Here is a 20,257-nt window from a genome sequence, read left to right as displayed (position 1 = left end):
GACAGTGAGCCTGCGGTATGGGCACCTGGGTGTGCTTCAGACTTCAGCTGCTGCTGAGGAATTTATCATCTCCTTAGCCAGGGGGAGAGGAGGGACAGTGGTGACAAGGATGGGGTATGCACAGTCCAGTGTCAAAGGCTAGTCAGGGGCTGGGGTTGTAGCCTAGTGGGAGATCTCTTGCCTTCCATGGGTGAGGCCCTGGGTTTGATCCTCAGCACCACATAAAAATAAATAAAAATATTGTATCAATCTAAAACAAACAAACAAAAATGTCAAGCTCTGTGGTCCCTGAATGTTTTCTTGGTTCTCCTTGCTTGTTGTTTGGGAGGCTCCAATTTCTTTATGCTCATGGTTTTCCATATTCCTTCTCCTGTCACACAGCTGCCATTGCACAGTGAGGTTGTTGGAAATGTTTTGGAAATACTGCTTAGGTCAACCGCCTAATACATGTGTGTAGTACTGCAGTGAAGACGTTTGGAAATGAGTGATTTGTATGATTAAACAGTTTTACCAGAAGAGTATTTTTCCTGAGGGATAATATCTTACTTTCAGAGTATATGATATAAGCCAATATGTTGCATGGTTTATTTTTAAATCTAAATGTTTATTTCATAATATGTATTTGTCTCACCATGTTCTCCATCACTGCAATGCAGATCACACAGTGTATATTTCACTAAATTTGCTGTTCTAGTGAAAATGTTTAGGGGTACATAAATGGAGGTACTTCTTCATGACTAGATTTTGTGACATGGAGATGGTCACTAGGTGTGACTAGAGCTCTGCAGTGATGAAGGAGGGCCTGCTCAGTGCTGCATAGGGGCAACAGGGCTGAGATCATACAGAATGGTGAGCTGAGGTCTCTCTGAGATGACTGAACATCAGCTCTGTGAGCTTTACCAGCATCTGGAGAGGTCATGGATATAGAATGGAAGATGGAGAGAAGGGCATTGAGATTCCAGCGGAGTTCCTGACAAGAGGCTATCTGTGGCCAGTCCCTGGCAGCTCTGCTGCCACTCTCCTGAGGCTGGCATTCCTACTCAGCCAGAGGACCTTTCAGGGAAGGATGGAGTAACTGCTCCTTTCATGGTGCACATGACACCCGATGGTCTCCCATTTGTTTGTTCCCATCTAGAAATATCTGGTATTTTTCTTGCATAGAGTATTGTTCATGTTCGCATATGTTTCCTATCTACCGCTTAAACTTAGAGGTACAATCCCTTGTAGAAATGCTATTATTCTTCTGCAGTCTGACTAGGAAACTTACTGTGTATAATGAAAATATAAAATGTAGTTCAGACTGACATCCTGTCCTCCCTGTTATGGAACATGCACTGTATCATATTTCTGAATGCCTCTTTCTTCTGTGCCAATGAAGAAAGGAACACGATTATTGTTGAAAGGAAATTATTAAGTTGCAATTATAGAAAAGAGACTAAAGGGGCTGGGGTTCTGGCTCAGTTCTTGCACATGCAAGGCCCTCGATTTGATCCTCAGCACCACATAAAAATAAAGTTATTGTGTCCAACTACAACTACAAAAAATAAATATTTAAAAAGACTAAATTTTACTACATGAGATTTTGAACAAAACTGCATGGAATTCACCTAAATACAGCAAGAATATGAAACATAAGAAAATTCAGGGAATAAGGATAAAAATATCTTTTTATTCTTAAAGTGCTTGTGAGAGAGATATACGGAAAAGGTCAACGTTCATGAGTTTCCACTTCAGAATGAACACCCAGGGTGGAATTTCTCTTGTTTGTGAAGTGGAAACTCATGTATTTGCCCCTAACATTTTTGCTAGTTTGCACTTGTGACCAGTCCCAACTCAGGGCCGAACCCCACCCAGTTGGGCTGGTTTGTCAGGAATGGCGAAGCCAAACACTGAAGTGTTTGCAGACTTCACAGCATAAGGAGGCCTTCCAGGGAAGCAGGGTGGACTTGCTACACTTGTCCAGAAGTGGCTGCCTCCTCTTATGGGGGTCCTGGGTGGTGCTGGAGTGAGGGAACCTGGTCATCTTTAGAACTCCCAGCTGCTGCCCGAAGAAGGGAACACTTAGGGTTTATCAGCATCTTGCCCAGATGGCATCATAGAAAGGGAGTAGTGAGACTTGAAAGGTGTCAACAATAAACATCAAAATGGGTCAGACTTCAGCACAACCCTGAGTGTTTACTCCTGATTCTCTGGGCTCTTGGTTGGCATAGAGGAACTTACAATTTTTGTCATGTCAAATTTGCATTTCCTGATGCACCTGTAGGTCCCATTCTACAGTGTGATTGTTGAAAATGTTTTTGAAATACTGTTTAGACAAGTTACCTAACGTTTGTATGGTAGTTCCATGAAAACTATTGTTTTAAATGTTTGGTAGATAATAGATATGGTTAAACAATTTTGCCAGGTCATTCATTGTGTTTGTTGCTGTGACAAAACACCTGAGAACAAGGAGGAAAGATTTGTTTTGACTCACGGTTTCAGACTCATGGGTTCCATCCCATGATTGGCTGGCCGCTTGCTTTGTGTCAGTGGCAAGGCCCATGATGTGTTCATCATGTTGGAAGGGCATGGGAGAGCAATGCTGTCTACCTTGTGGCAGGTGGATAGCAGACAGAAGCAGAGGAAAGGGCTGGGGACAAGACACACTGTCCTGGGGCATGACCCCAGTGGCTCACCTCTTGGTTCCCACCATCTCCCAATGGTGCCACTGGCTGGGGAGAAAACCTTGACCTTGTAAGCCTTTGGAGGATATTCCAGATCCAAACTATAACATAAAAGTGTTGATTTCAGGTGTGATTTTAAGCACTACACTACATGGCTCATTTTCAACTGCAGAGAAAAGTGATCTTGTATGTGAATTTTTCTTGCCTTTATTGCTCCCAAACTTTGTAATGAGGATTACATATTTAGTATAGATTTGTTCTGTTATTCTTCGTGATATCTATGACAGATTCAGAATGGAATCATGTCTGACTGTGAAGGCAAGTCACTCATCCCTAGAGCTAAGCACAGTTACCTCTGTGCTTCAATTATTCAACATCTGCATTTTATTTTCTAGTGATTTTTTTGTTTTCTGCTCAACTACTCGGGCCTCAACCTGGGGCTTCATGCACGTGGGCAAGTGTTCTACAACTGAACCACACTCAGGTCCTGAAGTGTTTTTCTTGTATAATTTCTTAACATGAGGGATTAGAGTCTGTGTTCACTAATTTGGACTAAGTCCTCAACAGGTCCTCGCTTATGAATCATATGATCTTTCAGAGGTTTGAGGCCTTTGAATTATTACTTGGCTTTTCTCCACGTCCATGTGCCATCTCTCTGTTCTGAGTGTGAATTCACCCATATCTTGCCCCCCACATTTGCCTACAAGAATGGCATGGCACACATACCCTCATAGGACAGTCACATGTGCTATACTGGCCAGTGACACCTGGGCTGTGTCTTAGCTGAGTTAGGCCATGTTCAGTTCCTGAAGGTCAGATAGGTCCCAGTTGGCTGTGGCCCACCCAAATATGTAAACCCGCCTTCTGCCTCAGGGTGAAGGAAATATTGGTGAGACGCTCACTTCACACAGGGAACCTAGGACAAAAACAGCTATGGCACTCTAGAACATGGCCAGGACTCTGTCCCACAGCTTCTCAACACAGTACTTCCAATCTCCTTGTCACTTTTCAATGGCTCATTTACGTGTCATGACAGTTGCAGTAAATTTGTATTGTCCATACTTCTACTTCAGATAAAAACTATGACCTGATATTAATTGCAAATGTACTCATTACCATATTAAGCTGTAAGAAAGACTATCAGGTCTTTCATGGGAAATATCTGGTCTCTGAAGAGCCAGTTTGTGATTCATTCCCCTCAATGAAGTGCTAACTCATGATTCAGTAATAGTCACAATGGCAATGCACACTTGTTGAACATATCTTGAGAACCTGTGTCCCACTGTTAATTTCCAGAAACAATTACAAGTTCCTAACTCATGCCACCAAAGACACACTGAAGTTGCTCTTTTCTACAATCTCTGCAGACTGGGGTCTGCATGGGAAAGGCAGAAAATGCTAACACGTGACCCTTGATGGACTGGTGATGTTGGAAATACGTTCATGAGCCTGTATTCTCTCTACATGTCGGCTAAAAAGTGTTACTTTTTCTTCCCCACACTTTCATCTTTAATATATTTGTATTTTCACTTTATATAAATCAAGATGCATGTCATCTCACTTGGTATGTAAGGAAGGGCCATATAATATAGTGAATATTTATCAACAGATGCAGATTTTAGGGTGAAATATGAACCACTTATATGGAATTTTCATTGTACATAAGTATCCTAAGATAGGGTGTGAGGAGAATAACTCAATGGCAAATATAATATAGGTTCCCCAAACTGTATGATACCTGACTTCACACACCAAGTCTAGATCCCTCAACCTTAACTTTGGATAGTTGCTGTTATGAAGCACTGACTGCACTGAGATGAATTAAAACTGTCGATCAAAGAAACAAATTACTTGTAGTAATGAAAAGATTAAATTTTATTAATTAAAACATCAGATCAATGATACATTCTACTAAAGCAGTGGCAAAATGTATGACCAGCAGTTAAATAATCCTGAAGGAAATGCTATTTTTTCTTTTTTGTCGAGCTTAGAACCCAGGGCCTTAAACATGCTAGGCGAGTACTCTAGCGAGCCATGCCCCGAGCCCCCATTCTGGTTCTTTTAATTAGATTCTCCAGTCTGATAACTCTCAATTTCAAAAATAGGGCTAATTACTCTTCGGTCTTTGCTAAGAGAGCTATTGTGATTCAATGGAGCATGTGGTCCCCATTCTTTTGCATTCTATCACAGTCTGTCCCTGTTCGCCTGTGACTCTCATCCCATATGAGCCCCCAGGATGGCACATCCTTGGTCTGTTTTATTTTACAGTCGGTGGAATGATTTTTCCTATAAACTACAGAAGGGCCTCAGGACACAGGAAGCTTGATGACTTGTATCCACTTAAAGACACTACTCTTTGCCTCTTCCAGATGCTAATTTAGACAATATTTACCTTGAAAGGCAGAGCTTGTCTTCCCAGAAGTTGAACAGAATGACCCTTACCTAATGCAGTAAGCCCTCCCATCCTATGCTTCTTTCCCAGTGACCATAATAAAGGCCTGGAAGGCAGGCACAACGTGAGACAGGTTTTAAAGCCCAGGGTAAAAGTTACATATAGCAAAGAAGCCTTCTCATGAGACCTCAAATGACTGAATAAAGTAATTCTTGACCTGAAGATAAGTAGTTGATTTCCAAAAGTCCTTGCACCTTTGAGTCTTAACGTATTTTGACTTGGAATTACTCCACAAAATGTAGTGACCAGGGTTACCCATAGAGAACTAGAGAATTTCTTCAAGTAAATCCTCATCTGCAGGTATGGTCATCAGGTAACAACAGCCCAGTAAAGACCCTCCATTTGTACGGTTTCATCAATGACGTATTGCTGCTTTCCAGTCATCTGTGAGGCTGGACTGAAGCCTCTGTGGGGCACATTACAGATACAAGACTTCTTTCCATATGCTCTGGAGCCTACCAGTGCTTGCACTACTGTCTGTGCTGGGCGTGGACCCCAGGGCCTGGCATGTACAAGGCAAGTACTCTGCCCTGGGCCACACCCCAGCCACGGATCAACTCCTGATAGTCTTCCACAGTCACTGCGTTTATAAACTCTCTTAAAAATGAATGCACAGATGTTGTGCAAGGCAAAGACCTGGCTACACTCATTTGTAAGGCTTGAGTCCAGAGTGAGTTCTTCGATGACTTGCAAGGTTGGAACTTCGACTAAAGACCTTACCACACTCATTACATGTGTATGGCTTCTCTCCAGTGTGGACTGCCTGGTGGGTAGTCAAGCTTGAGCGCACACTAAAGGCCTTGCCACACTTATCACACTTGTACGGCTTCTCTCCAGTGTGAGTCCTCCGGTGACTTGCCAGGTGTGAGTTCTGGGTGAAGACCTTGCCACACTCATTGCACTTGTACGGCTTCTCCCCGGTGTGGATCGCCTGGTGAGTAGTCAGGCTTGAGTACACGCTGAAGGCCTTGCCACACTCTGTACACTTGTATGGCTTCTCCCCGGTGTGAGTTCTACGATGATTGGCCAGGTGTGAGTTCTGAGTGAAGACCTTGCCACACTCAGAACACTTGTACGGCTTTTCTCCAGTGTGGATGACCTGGTGGGTGTTGAGGTTTGAGTGTGAGTTAAAGGCCTTACCACACTCGTTACACCGGTATGGTTTCTCCCCTGTGTGAATCCTCTGATGAATTGCAAGGCTCGAGGTCTGGCTGAAGACCTTGCCACACTCATTGCACTTGTATGGCTTCTCTCCAGTGTGGGTCACCTGATGGGACGTCAGGCTGGAGCGCACGCTGAAGGACTTGCCGCACTCGGCACACCTGTAGGGCTTCTCCCCAGTGTGCACCCTCCAGTGCCTGGCGAGGTTTGAGGTCTGGCTGAAGACCTTGCCGCACTCATCACACTTGTACGGCTTCTCTCCACTGTGAACTCCTCGGTGACTTGCCAGGTGTGAGTTCTGGGTGAAGACCTTGCCACACTCATTGCACTTGTACGGCTTCTCCCCAGTGTGGATCGCCTGGTGAGTAGTCAGGCTTGAGTACACGCTGAAGGCCTTGCCACACTCTGTACACTTGTATGGCTTCTCCCCGGTGTGAGTCCTCCAGTGATTGGCCAGGTGTGAGTTCTGGGTGAAGACCTTGCCACACTCAGAACACTTGTAGGGCTTTTCTCCAGTGTGGATGACCTGGTGGGTGTTGAGGTTTGAGTGAGAGCTGAAGACCTTGCCACACTCGTTACACCGGTATGGTTTCTCCCCTGTGTGAGTTCTCCGGTGAATCGCGAGGCTCGAGGTCTGGCTGAAGACCTTGCCACACTCGTTGCACTTGTATGGCTTCTCTCCAGTGTGGATCACCTGATGGTTGGTTAGATTGGAGCGCACGCTGAAGGCCTTGCCGCACTCGGCACACTTGTACGGCTTCTCTCCGGTGTGAGTTCTGCGATGACTTGTTAGGTGTGAGTTCTGAGTGAAGACCTTACCACACTCATTGCACTTGTAAGGTTTTGCTCCCGTGTGATGTCTCTCGTGCACCAAAAGATAGGAGCGCCTGAAGAAAGCCTTGCCACACTCAGCACACTTGTACAGTTTCTCTCCAGTGTGGATTCTGCGATGATGTGCAAGAGAGGAGGTGTAACTAAAGACCTTGCCACACTCGTGGCATCTGTAAGGCTTGTCCCTAATGTGTGCTTTGTGCCTTGGAATGAGCAATGAAGAATAAATAAAGTCATTCCCGTATCCTTCCAGCGTTCCGACACTGGAAGGAACGCTTTGAGGTGGTAAAGCTGAAGAACCACTGTGCACAGACTTCTCCTCTTCACCACACTCGCTTTTCCCTGCAGACTGAAGCAGCTGGGGTGCAGACAGGCCTGGCGGAAAGCCCAGCCCAAGCCAATCACTCTCAAGCTTGCTCCCTGCATCCTGTCCATCACCACCGTCTCTTCCACCCATGTGGCTTCCTTTATGGATCATGGGCACTCTCTTACAATCTCCTTCACCATCTCTCCATGGAAACTGGAAGCCATGTGCCTTTCTCTGGATGTCCCTGAAGGAAAGGGCTTCAGCGTCATGGTGCTCATGTCTTCCCAGCATGGCTTTCTGGAATCTCTCTTCTATACTGCTGTTTCTTTTTGAAGGTGATTTTTTAATTATGTGTTTAGGAGAGAAATCTACAAGATATAAAGTTACATGTTTCTCATCAACAAAAGAAACATTCATATTGAAAAAGATGTTATTATTGCAAAAGTAATATTTGTATTAAGCAGACTTTTAAAACTTAAGAATAACCATAAAATTTACCCCAGATGGTGGTGAGGGTCTGTAATCCCAATGACTCAGGGGGCTGAGGCAGGAGGATATCAAGTTCAAGGCCAGCCTGGGCAATTTAGTGAGACTGTGCCTCAGAAAAAAATTTTTTTAAATGCCAAGAAAAGTAGTTCGGTATTAGTGCATTTGCCTACTATATGTGAGGCCCTGAGTTCAATCCCCAGTAATTACACAAAAACTTGATTAATAATACATAGACCTTGAGAGGGTGAAAAGATAAATTTTTACATCTCTGAAGAATAGAATGGTAAGTGGGAGAAGTTTGAAAATTTCCTGCAAGAGCTCACAGCATAGAAACTTTTGTTTTCCCACAGAAATCTTTCACCCGTGGAGTTTCTCAGACAACACTGGGCGATAAAGCTTCTACTGTGCACACGTGAGCTCTTACCTGGGTTCACACCTTTGACATAGCCCCACCCACCGGGATTTCTTGCTATTTTCACTTCATTCTTCAAGGTCCAGGGCTCTTTCCCTTCTTCCAACATGGAAATAACACCAAGGTCAGGAAGGAAGATCCCTGTTTATAAAAAGAAAGGAATCCCATCTGTTGTGGCTTCTCCAGAATCCTAGTCCTATGTGTACATGAGAGAGGATGTTATAGAGGGAGCCCGAAAAACATTTCACAAATCCACCCATTCGTTGCCTCCTCCTGACAACTGAGGGAATATTTTAATATAAGACCTCTAGCTCTTCCAAAAACTAATAAATCAAAAGCAAAGCAGCACAATGAGCTTATTTGCAGCTATTCAAGAGTCTGAGGCAGGAGGATCACAAGTTTGAGGCCAGCCTGGGCAACTTTGTGAGACCCTGTCTCAAAATAAAACTTAAAAAAATGTCTAGGAATGTAGCTTAGTGGCAGACCTAGCATGTGCAGAGCTCTAGACTCAATTCCCAGTACCAGGTGGGTGGAAGGAAGCAAGCAGAGCTAAATCTTCCATAGGGCCTGGGCTATCGGTCAGTGGCAGAGTGCTGGCTGAGCATGTGAGAGGCCATAGGTTTCATCCCCAGCACTACCACACACACACACACACAAAAAAAAAGTCTGCCATCTGTGCATACCTGAGCTGTGTAACCACCCAATCATGTATCATATTATGTAGGCAAAACATCTACAGAAATGAAGGAGAAAGGACCAGCACAATGGTGCACTTGTGCCTGTAATTCCAGCTAATTGGGAGGCTGAGGCAGGACAGCCTCAGCAACTTAGCAAGGCCCTGTCTCAAAAAAGTAAAAAGCACTACCATCTAGCTAAGTGGTACAACACCCCTAAGTTCAAACGCTAGTATGAGAGTGAGGGGTGGGAGGGAGGGAAAGAGGGAGGGAGGGGGGAAGGTTGGGCTGTAGCTCTGTGGCAAAGTGGTAGAGTGCTTGCCTAGTATGTGCAAGGCTGTGTGTTTGATCCCCAGCACTGTAAAAAATAAAAAGATACGTTAAGAGTCATAGGAAATAGCTGGCCATGGTGGTGCATACCTGTCATCCCAGTAACTGGGGAGGCTGAAGCAGAGAATTTTAAGTATGAGGTCAGCCTCAGCAACGTAGTAAGACCCTGTCTCAAAATAAAAAGTCAAAAAGATAGGGTTATAGCTCAGTGGCCAAATGCTAGTGGTGAGGAAGAGGAGGAGGAGAGATGGTTAAAGTCCAGCGGCTACATTAGGAAGATTTTCATTTCTGGGTCAACAGAGCTTCAACTTTACTCAAGTAATAAGCAGCTCCCCCGAGGCATGTGAAGGAAAAATGCAAAGGTACACAAGACAGATCCAATCTCAGGAGAGATCACGCTCACCCAGGGAGACCAGGTTCCTGTAGTTCTCCAGCATCACGTCCCTGTACAAAGCCCTCTGTGTGGGGTCCAGGCACTTCCACTCCTCCTGGGAGAATTCAATGGCCACATCCCTGAATGCCAACTGTCCCTAAAATAAAAAATACGTTTCATCAAGAAGACATGCAGATAGTTATCATCTCCACATAAAATGGGATGAGAAGAGAACTGTAAGAAATCTCCTGGAGTGAGCATACCAGACCCAAGCTGGGATGCTATGAAATGCATACTTGACCTCTATATTTGCAGATGCACAATTACTTGGATCTCTAAAGTGATAAGGGAGGATACAAGCCCCTAGACACTTCAGGACTGGGACTGGTCACTGGAAAGATCCAGGCAGGATTTGTGGATCAGAACTTCCAGCCTTACTCCCAGACCACCCATGAGGGGACAGGGGCTGAAGGTTCAATGGCGCACCAATGGCCAATGATATCACCAATCATGCCTGGTAATGATGCCTCCATAAACCCCCAAAGGACAGGATTTGAAGAACCTTCCGGCTAGCTGAACATGAGAAGGTCCTCCGAGGAGGGATCGCCCAGCGAAGGGACGGAAGCTCCAGGTGCCTTCTCCCACACCTTGCCTTATGCACCCTCCATTCGGCTCTTCATCTGCATCCTTGATAGTATGTGACAGGGTAAGTAAGCGTATCACTCAGTGCTGTGAGCCGCTCCAGGAAATTAACCAAACCCGAGGAGGGAGTCCTGCAAACCTGTCACTCAGAACCACAGGCATCTGATATGAGGGCACCTGAGGGACTGGGCCCGCCCCCTGAGGGATCTGAGGCTACTCGTCAGAATCCAATTGAATCAAAGGACACAGAGCTGGTTTCTGCTGCAGAATTTCTTGCTGGTTGTGTGGGGAAACCCCACACATTGGAGTCACAGAAGCTTTCTGGGTGGTGGGTGTACAGTAGGAGAAATTAAAAATTTGCTTTTACGATATCCCCGTACATATAAAAGTACATTTGAGCAACATTATGTCTCCCTAATTCTGTTCCAGTTTATTTTTCCACAAGAGGTTATACCCTGTATATATATATATATATATATATATATATATATACCCTGTATATCTACCCTGTAACACGAAGGTCAGGAAGGAAGATCCCTGTTTATAAAAAGAAAGGAATCCCATCTGTTGTGGCTTTTCCAGAATCCTAGTCCTATGAGTACATGAGAGAGGATGTTATAGAGGGAGCCCGAAAAACATTTCACAAATCCACCCATTCGTTGCCTCCTTCTGAAAACTGAGGGAATACTGTATATCAGTGTGGATTTCTCATTTTTGTGGATAATGTAAGAAGCACATAAATAAAAAGCCAGATCATGGCCGGGATGTGGCTCAGTGGCAGAGTTCCTGCCTAGTGTGGACGAGGCCCTGTGACAGATCCCCAGTACCCACACAAAGCAAAAGCCCAACTCAGGCTGACCTCCATGGAAGCATTAGTTATGACATCTGCCACACCATGTGATGTGCACTCAACACCTAGGTGAGCTATGGCATGAGCCCTGTCTTCAGAGACGACAGTCCACAGAGGCTTCCAAAAGTCAGAATCTAAAACTGTGAAAACAGCAACAGCAGTGCCTAAAGCTTCTAAATGCTGGCTATTATGATTTGTGTGTGTGTGTGTGTGGGTGGGTGTGGGTGGTGCTGGGTGTGTGTGAACCAGGGCCTTGAGCATACTGGGCAGGCATTCTATCACCGAGCCACATCCCAGCTACACACAGGGTGTTCAACACGCCTTCCGTGAAGTAACACCTATGGCGACCTAAGAAAGATTCATTCCCATCTTCCTGAGGAAACAACTGTGTCACAGATACTGAAGAAACTCTGCTCAAATCAAAGAGCTGAGCATGGAAGAACGAGTACCTGACCCAGATATCTAAGAAATGGAACTAAACCTGAAGAATTAAACAGTTAAGTAGCAGAGCATCAGAAGTGAATAAACAGTACGGGAAGTGAGGGACGTAGAAGCAAGTTCAAGCAGAGCAATGTGAACTTCTGCATGCATGCACACGTAGCCACATAAGACTCCCATTCCTACCAATGTCAACTTGTGAACATGAGAGGGGACAAAGAATGCAAGACCACAGAAAATACGATAAATCAGGTAAAAACATACAGCTGTCTTTGATAAACAGCATACACTTGCACATCCATGTATGCAAGACAAATACACACACACACACACACACACACACATACTTATATCAAATGAAATAACAGGACTTGTCTCTCAGTGATAATTGTCCCAATACTTTTCATCACCACTGTTCTCACATGCATGTTGGCATGTTTGGGACAATAAAAATATATAAATCATCCTGAGTTTTGTTTATAAACATTGTCCATTAAGCCATTAAGACAGGACTATACAGGTTGGGCGTGTAGTCAGTGATAAGAGTGCTTGCTTAGCATGGGCAAGGCTTGGGGCTCAATCCCTAGTACTGCCCCCTCCAAATAGGGGAGAACATGTAACAAACAAACAAACAAAAAAAAAAAAACAAGAAAAAGAAAGAAATTTGAACTCTAATCTCTATGAGTCACTAACATTCAAAACTAAGAAAACAACTTCATCAACTTAAAATTAGATATTTAGGCAATTATCAATAGAATTTTATGCCTGACTAGTAAAACTGTGACATAACAATTAGGAAACGCTACTGTTACATATCAATTTAACAGACTAAAATAAGAAAATGTATCACCGCAAAACATACTTTCAGAAATCAATGGATCTTTAACAATCAGCACAAAAAGTAAATGCGAAGAAAGAAGTGACATTAAGCAGGAACAATTTACCCTACAGCACAATCAGCATTTCCTCCAAATAAAGGCAGAGAAGAGATGGACTAGCAGCCAGGGCTTTGTCTCGTTCACTATCAGGCAGGCTGCATGAGCACGGGCCATAAAGAGGAAAAAGGTGGAAACAAAAGAGGTAAAGAAGACAGCAGAGATCTGGATCTGTTAGAACACATGACATGACTGCAACACAGAAATACTGTACTGCAGGAGCTGGTAACAGTGGAAAACAGACTTCCTTCCTTAGTAGCCCTTATTAACACACATGTGCACATACAAAACATCCTGCACCTCCTTCGGCAAAGATACCAGAGCACCAAATTAAAAGACTTACCCAAAGGACTTAAAGTGAGCATACTACAGTGACATGGCCGTGTTAATGTTTATAGCAGCTCAATTCACAATAGCCAAGCTATGGAACCAACCTAGGTGCCCTTCAACAGTGAATGGATAAATAAGCTGTGGTATATATACACAATGAATATACCAGTCATAAAGAAGAAGGAAATTATGGCATTTGCCAGTAAATAGATGGACCTAGAGGCTATCATGCTAAGTAAAATAAGCTAATCCCCCCAAAGCAAATGTTCTAATATGCAGATGCTAACACACAATGAGAGGCAGGGAAAAATAGTAGTTCACTGGATTAGACAAAGGGAAAGGAGGTGGGATGAGAACGGGAAAGACAGTAGAATGAATCGGACATCACTTTCCTATGTTCATATATGAATACATGACCAGTGTAAAACTCCACATCAAGTACAACCACAAGAAAGGGAAGTTACACTCCATATCCGCATGATATATCAAAATATACACTCTACTGTCATGTGCATCTAAAAAGAACTTAAAAAAAACAAGACTTCCAGGATCTCCCTCATGGTGACACAGACCAACAAGGATCTAAAAGCCACGTGGATTCAGTGGTGAACCACTTAAGAGGCTGGGATTCTCACTGCAGGGCCAGATAGACAGTTTGTGTCCCCTGCCTACTGAAGCCCTGACCCTCTCAATTTCTCCTGGGGCAGGGAGGGCAGGGGAGCATCCACCTAACATAACTTTGGGGGGAACTGCCTGAGAGACTGTGTTCTGCCTTCCATGAACCTAAGCAATAAAGAGACAGGCATCAGGTGGGGAAAGGCACGAAGACAGAGAGTCCCCATTAACCATGTCTAGAGTGTCCCTGGTGGAAACAAGGTGGAAATCCAGAGGATGGCTGACTGAGACACCAGAGAGGGCACAGAGCAGCAGGAGGCAACAGGAGAGCCCCTGGGTAGAAACTGCAAAGCTTCTTCTACAAGACTGCAAGCAAAAGCACAGAGACGACAGATCCTCCGCCTCTAGCACAGATCACTTCCCTCAAGGAAGCCAGACACCAAAACCTGCAAGGTGATTGATTTTCAAACTGCTGGAGTCCAAGCACAAGACCACCAGCCACACAAACAGAAAGAAAACATGGCCCCCATAAGCAGAAAATTAAATAGCCACAAACCAACACTAAAAAATTAGAGATATGTAAACGACCAAAGAATTAATTCTGAGAGTTATAACAGTGCTCCAACGAAATAAAAGCAGAAACACAAAATCAGAAAACCAATGAATGGATAAAATGAGAATATTAACAGAAACTATGAAGCTGGGCAGGTGGCGCACGCCTGTAATCCCAGTGGCTCGGGAGGCTGAGGCAGGAGGATTTTGAGTTCAAAGTCAGTCTCAGCAACTTGGTGAGGCCATAAGCAACTTAGTGAGACCTTGTCTCAAAATAAAATAAAAAGAAAGGGTTAGGCATGTGACTCGGGGGTTAAGCGCTCCTGGATTCAATCCCTGGTACCAAAACCAACCAACCAACCAACCAACCTACAGGGAAAAGTAGAGCAAGAAAGAATGACAATGAAGAAGGGCAGAATGTGGAGGCATATACCTATAAGCCCAGCTGCTTGGGAGGCTAAGGCAGGAGGATTAGAAAGCTTGAGGCCAGCCTCAGCAACTTAGCAAGACTCCATTTCAAAAATTAAAAATTAAAAAAGGAGAGGTCCCAAGGGACTCACAGGATACCCCCATATGTACTCCAGAAGAGGAGGAGAGAGAGAGGTGGAGAACCTATGTGACAACAATGATGGCCAACTATTTCCAAGATATCTGAGATACAGATATATATAGCCAATAAGCTTCAAGATACAGGGTGACATGAGCAGGGTCCTGGGTTCAATCTCCAAGTAAAAAGTATCAACTTGCAACCATTCAAATTTTCTTCTCTATCTAGAATAAATGCAGAAATTAGTAGCACAAGAAAAATGAAAATCCACAAATATAAATGCAAATTAAATAACTTCTTATGTGGATGTCCCAGGGGTATTCTACCACTGGGCTACCTCCCCAACCTTTTTTTTTTTTCCCTTTTCTTTTTGAGATAGGATCTCACAAATTACCCACAAATCATCCTCCTTCCTCAGCCTCCTGTGTCATTGGGAATACGAGCATGCACCACTGTGACCAGCTAAATAACATTTGCTTAATCAGTCAATGAGTCAAAGGCAAAAGGGGGAACTAAAAACAATCGAAAAAAATCATTGTTCTATGCGACCACCATTATTCTGATGTCAAACTCAGGCAAAGGAAAAAAACACCACAGATCAATAACTCCAATGAATATTGATGAAAAATTCCTCAACAAAAAACTGGCAAATCTAAATGTATAGGACACTGAAAGGATTAGACACTGTGACAGGTGAGATTCATTTCTAGGAACAAGGGTGGAGCAACTAATAAGGTCAACTGCACAACACATGACACTGACAGAGAGGACAAAACGCACGGGACCAGGTCCACAGATTCCGAAAACACCTCAGAGCCAACGCCTCTCCTGGCACAAACACTCAAGGACCAGGCACAGAGAGAACGTCAGGACAGTAATGTTAGCTATGATTTCTTGGATACAGCATCAAAAATACTGGCAAATGGAACGACTTACAGCTGAAACACTGTTGTACAACAAAGGACGCTGTCAAGAGTGAAAACACCTAATTATATTGTGTAGAGAAGAACTAACACAAATCTGAAAATAAAAAGATAACAGAGGGGGGATCCAGAAACTGCCCACGAACCTCTTCTGATATATACGATCAGCAACTTTAAGCTGAATCAGGGAGCCTGGGATGTAGGTTAGTTTTAAAAGTGCTTGCCTGGCAGGCACAAGGCCCTGGGTCTGACCCCACAAACAAATGACTGAAGAAATAAATAAGATTGAGAGATAAGACAGGTATAGTGGCACACACCTATAATCCCAGCAGCTCTCAGGCTGAGATGGGAGGATGGCAAGTTCAAAGCCATTCTTAGCAACTTAGCAAGGCCCTAAGGAATTTAGTGAGACACTGTCTTCAAATAAAATATAAAAAAAAAGGCTGGGGATGTGGTTCAGTGATTTGAATTCCCTGGGTTCAATCCCTGGTACAAAAAAAAAAAAGAAAAAGAAAAAAAGAAAGCTTCACCAGGCACAGTGGTACACGTTGGTAATCCCAGCTACTTGGGATGCTGAGGAAGGAGGATTGCAATTTTGAGGCCACTGTGGGTAACCTAGTGAGACCCTGTATGGAGAGCATTGGGAATATAGCTCAGAGGTACAGTACCCCTTTGTTCAATCCACAGTTCCAAGGGGGACCCTGCAGAACATCTTTGATCACTGTCTCACTATCTTTCTATTCCCAGTCACTGAGATTTTGGAATCCAAAACACTGTCTCACTGGATTATCTATAAAAGCGATATATTAAGCAGTGCATATTTCCCTTTATAGTTCTCCTTTTCTGGAATTTAAAAGCATCTGTGCGCATTAATATGTGATTTCAAAGTGCAGCTTTTTTCACCCACATCGAGAGGCAGCTGACAGTGTATCCAGATATGCCCTAATGATCCCTGCTGCCCAACAGGACTGACACACAAGCCCTCACAGGCCCACAACCCTGCCAGGCTGTGAAATCCTTCCCAGGAACACAACAGTGGTGCCTCCTCATGGGTTCCCTGCCACAGGTCTCAGTGGGATGGAATCTAAGCGCAGAGGATGGGGGAAGGGAGGCCCCGGGGAGTGCAGGCACACCTGACAGGCAGGAGGCTGCAGAGTCACGTGAGGCCAGCAGCTCCCAGGCCCAGCACTGCACAGGGGACTCAGGACCACCTGAGAGCATCACTGTACCTCAGTGACAGCCATTCCTGACTCCTTTTCTTTCCTCCTCCTCTTCAGGGCTGTTTCCTCAGGTAACACAAGTCTTTACAAGTTAATCCTGGAAGGAGGAAACATACTGTTTAAGGCTCAGAATCAACACACCCCACAGCCACACACACAGGTGGACCCCAGCATGTGAGAAGATGGTCCCTGGCTGCCCACCCTTCCAGGTTGACCCAGGCACAATACACCCCTGGAAGAAGGCCCAGAGGAGACATCTCTGACTCCTTTCTTTGGGCCTGGTCTCCCTCCTGGTGAAGCCCACACACAGACTGCAGCAGTGGGGAACTGGGCAGCATGAGGCTCCCCTTCAGGGCACAGTCTGGCTCTCACCAAACTGAACTACAGCATAGCCCCCCTCACTTCTCCTGGGATCTCAGCCCTCAGGATGGAGGACACAGAGCCAGGTACACAGCTCTGGATGTGGTGGTGCATGCCTGTAATCCCAGTGACTTGGGAGGCTAAGGAAGGAGGATTCAGCAACATAGTGAGGCCCTAAACAATTTAGCAAGAACCTGTCTCAAAATAAAAAGGGCTGGGGATGTGATGTGCCTAAGTGGTTAAGTGCCCCTGTGTTCCATCCCCAGCACCATAATAAACAAATAAATAAATAATAAAAGGACTGAGTACTCAATGCTGCACACAGAAGAGAATCAACCTTACTTATTAAGGCTGTGCACCCATCAATGAGATGTCCAGTAGGTGGACAGACTGCTTGCAAAATGCCTCAGCACTCATGGGAAGCCAACGTTGAGCACCTCATGGAGGGGCAGGCCCAGCCCGCCACCCACCTTCTGGCTCTGCCCCTCTTGGAGCCTTGTTCTCACCAGGATCCAGACAATGGATGCTGAAGGAGCAGGAAAACACAGGCAGCACAGGCTGCATGGACCAGATGTGGGGCAGGGTGTGGCTGGAGTGTGACTGGAGCTGGGGGGGGGGGGCAGTCACAGAAGTCTCCATGGAGCAAGTGATATCAGAACAAAGACCTGCAGCCCAGGGGCCAGGTAGAGGGCTAGGTAGAGGGACAGGACCCAGTGAAGGCCCTGAGGCTGGAGCAACCTTCAGCCAGAGAAAGGAAAGAGGCCATGTGGCTGAAAGTGAGCAAGCAGAGGACACAGCAGGAGATGAGGGCAGAGGCCCTGGGGAAGCAGAGCAGGTAGGACTGAGGTCTGACATTTCTATTCACCTAAATGAAGTTTAAAATCCATTTTCTCACCTGTCTTAGGTAAACATACAGTTTATTCTTTATTTTATAACTTAAAACATACTGTAGTATCTTCAATATTGTAGATAATAAGCAGAGATGTTCACCTAAGCCCCAGGAAGTACAAGGCCACCCTACCTGAAAACGTTGAAGACTACGGGGGGCCTATCTGGCTGTTCATCTGTATCCCTTATAACAAGTGGATAAACTTTATCAAGTGTTCCCTGCACACTGGGTATTGAACTAGAAAAGTAATAGAAGCTTAGCAGGCGTCATGGGAATCCAGGATGTATATCCAGTTGACTAAAGTACAAGTTCCAACCTGATCATGAGACTGGCATCTAAACTGGGGGGCAGTGCTTCTATACTGAACCTTCAAACGGTGGCATCTGATCGTATCTCCAGGCAGTGAATGCCAGATCTCAGTTAAATTATAGAACACTAAATTGTTGTCTTAAGGAGAACTGCTTATGAATGGGAAGAAATCCCCACATATTTTATGGTACTGGGAATTGAACTGACGTGTGCTCTACCACTGAGCTACCCCCAACCCGCAACCCTTTTATAAATTTTCAGACAGTCTGCCTACATTGTTGGGGTCTTGACCTTGAGAGCCTCCTGTCCTGAGTAGGAATTCTGTTTTTTCTTTGTTATCTCACACTCACCCACACTACACTATCCCAGGAAAACAGAAGAGACTGACCCCAAACTGAATGGGTCAGACCCTGCCTTCTGGCTGAATATGGAAGTTATTTGTACCAATAGTTTTAAAATAGACAAATCCAGACAGTTTTGCAATTGTTATCCTCATGTAAAGACATAATTTAAGCACAAATTTTAATTTTTTGAATTATAAACATAGAAATCATTACACTTCAGCTTCACCATGCCCATCTAATCAAGTCACCATCTGCACCCGGGTCCCCATCTTCATTGCTGCTTCCCTCCCTCCCTCTCATCATCTCCATTCTCACCTCCACTCTCATTTCTTCCCCCATCCTGGGTCCTGCGCACTTTGCTTCCCTCTCCTCTCCTGGTTTCTCCCCCTCTTCCCTCTATTCCTTCCCTCCATCTGATCTTCCCCATTCCTGCAACTCCTTTCACCTCCAGTCAGCCTTTCTGCCCAGTCCCCTGACTGTCCCCAATCTCCACAGATCTCTGCCTCTTTCTTCCCCATCTACAGGCTCCCTCTGCCCTGCCTGCTGCAGGCCCCTGTCCCCATGCTCTGAACACCCACATCCCTTCCTGAAGTGCTCCTCCCTGGGCTCCCCTTGTCACATGTTACCCCTCTTCTTGTCCCAGTACCACAGTTCCCCTCTGCCATGCAGATTATCTGTCCTCTCCTCCCATGCTCTGCCAGAGGTCCCTCCAGGTTTTATTTTTCCCTGAGTGGCTGTCCTTCACCTCTGTGGAGATTGCGATTCTAGATTTCTTCTCTCTCCTGCTTTATGGCCTCTTCTTTCACTCTTATGCCCTCTCTCTGCAATCCCTTGCCATCTGTGTTAAGGGTCTGTTTTCCCTTTTCTCTCATTTCTGGTCCATCTCTTTCTTCTGAGCCCTCTGCCCACCTCCAAAGGAGCACATTTTCCCTGGGAATCTGGGGTGTGAGAATCCTGGAAGTCACCACCCAGGCCCAGGTCGCCTCCTCCAGAGTGCAGGGTGACTATGGAGGGAAGACCTGCAGGGGAGTCACCTGGCTAAGGAGGACAGGTTCTGGGAAGGAGGACAGGGCCAGGAAGATAGGGCTGGGTGAGGACAGGGCCTGGGGAGGGGGACAGGGTTAGGTGAGGACAGGGCCCGGTGAGAAGGACTGGCAGGGTCTGGTCAGGGGAGGGCAGGCCCGGCTTGGCACAGGCTGGGCTGTAGACCTCAGTGGCCAGGAGGATCTGCGGAGGAGCGCGCAGGGCGGGCTGGGCGTGCAGCGCCGAGGACCCGCGAGCTCGGAAGGCCACCGTCGGCGGGAGGGAGCGGCGCCAAGCGGAGCGTCCACGCGGCCGGGCTGGACACCTGTGGGACCCGCGCCGGGGCTTCAGGCCGACCCGGTTCTCCCGCAGAGATGGGACTGACTCGGGGTGGAGGGCGCGGTGCGGGGACGTGGAGGTCTGTTGGGACCCGCGTTCCGGCCACGGGCGCGCAGGGGACCGTGAAGTGCCGAGATCATAGAGCAAGGGAACTCACGAGCCAAGCTGTGACCTTCATTCCGCGATCCGCTTCCGGGTCTGCCGGGAGCCCCGCGGGCAGCCGGGAGGAAGCGTGGGCGGGACCGGGAC

General features: G+C 45.8%; 1 protein-coding gene across 1 annotated transcript; it reads right to left on the bottom strand.

Moving 5' to 3' along the window:
- Positions 1-5,671: 5,671 nt before the first annotated feature.
- LOC114083999 (zinc finger protein 160-like) lies at positions 5,672-20,223 on the bottom strand. Its single transcript, XM_071604336.1, has 5 exons — positions 20,166-20,223; positions 16,754-16,841; positions 9,723-9,849; positions 8,328-8,456; positions 5,672-7,782 (listed from the first exon to the last, which is right to left on the bottom strand). The coding sequence occupies exons 2-5, from the start codon at positions 16,766-16,768 to the stop codon at positions 5,762-5,764; spliced, it is 2,292 nt and encodes a 763-aa protein (XP_071460437.1). The 5' UTR covers positions 16,769-16,841; positions 20,166-20,223; the 3' UTR covers positions 5,672-5,761.
- Positions 20,224-20,257: the final 34 nt, after the last annotated feature.

This window comes from Marmota flaviventris, chromosome 18 (genome assembly GCF_047511675.1).
Source record: "Marmota flaviventris isolate mMarFla1 chromosome 18, mMarFla1.hap1, whole genome shotgun sequence".
In the NCBI taxonomy this organism is placed as follows: domain Eukaryota; kingdom Metazoa; phylum Chordata; class Mammalia; order Rodentia; family Sciuridae; genus Marmota; species Marmota flaviventris.
The sequence above is the reverse complement of the archived record's forward strand: the minus strand, read 5'-3'. Positions and strand labels throughout refer to the sequence as shown.

Coding starts and splice junctions, on each gene's coding strand:
- LOC114083999 (XM_071604336.1), bottom strand. Junction 8,457..9,722: donor CAGGAACCTGGTCTCCCTGG/GTGAGCGTGATC, acceptor TTTTATAAACAG/GGATCTTCCTTCCTGACCTT. Junction 7,783..8,327: donor TGTCAAAGGTGTGAACCCAG/GTAAGAGCTCAC, acceptor TATATCTTGTAG/ATTTCTCTCCTAAACACATA.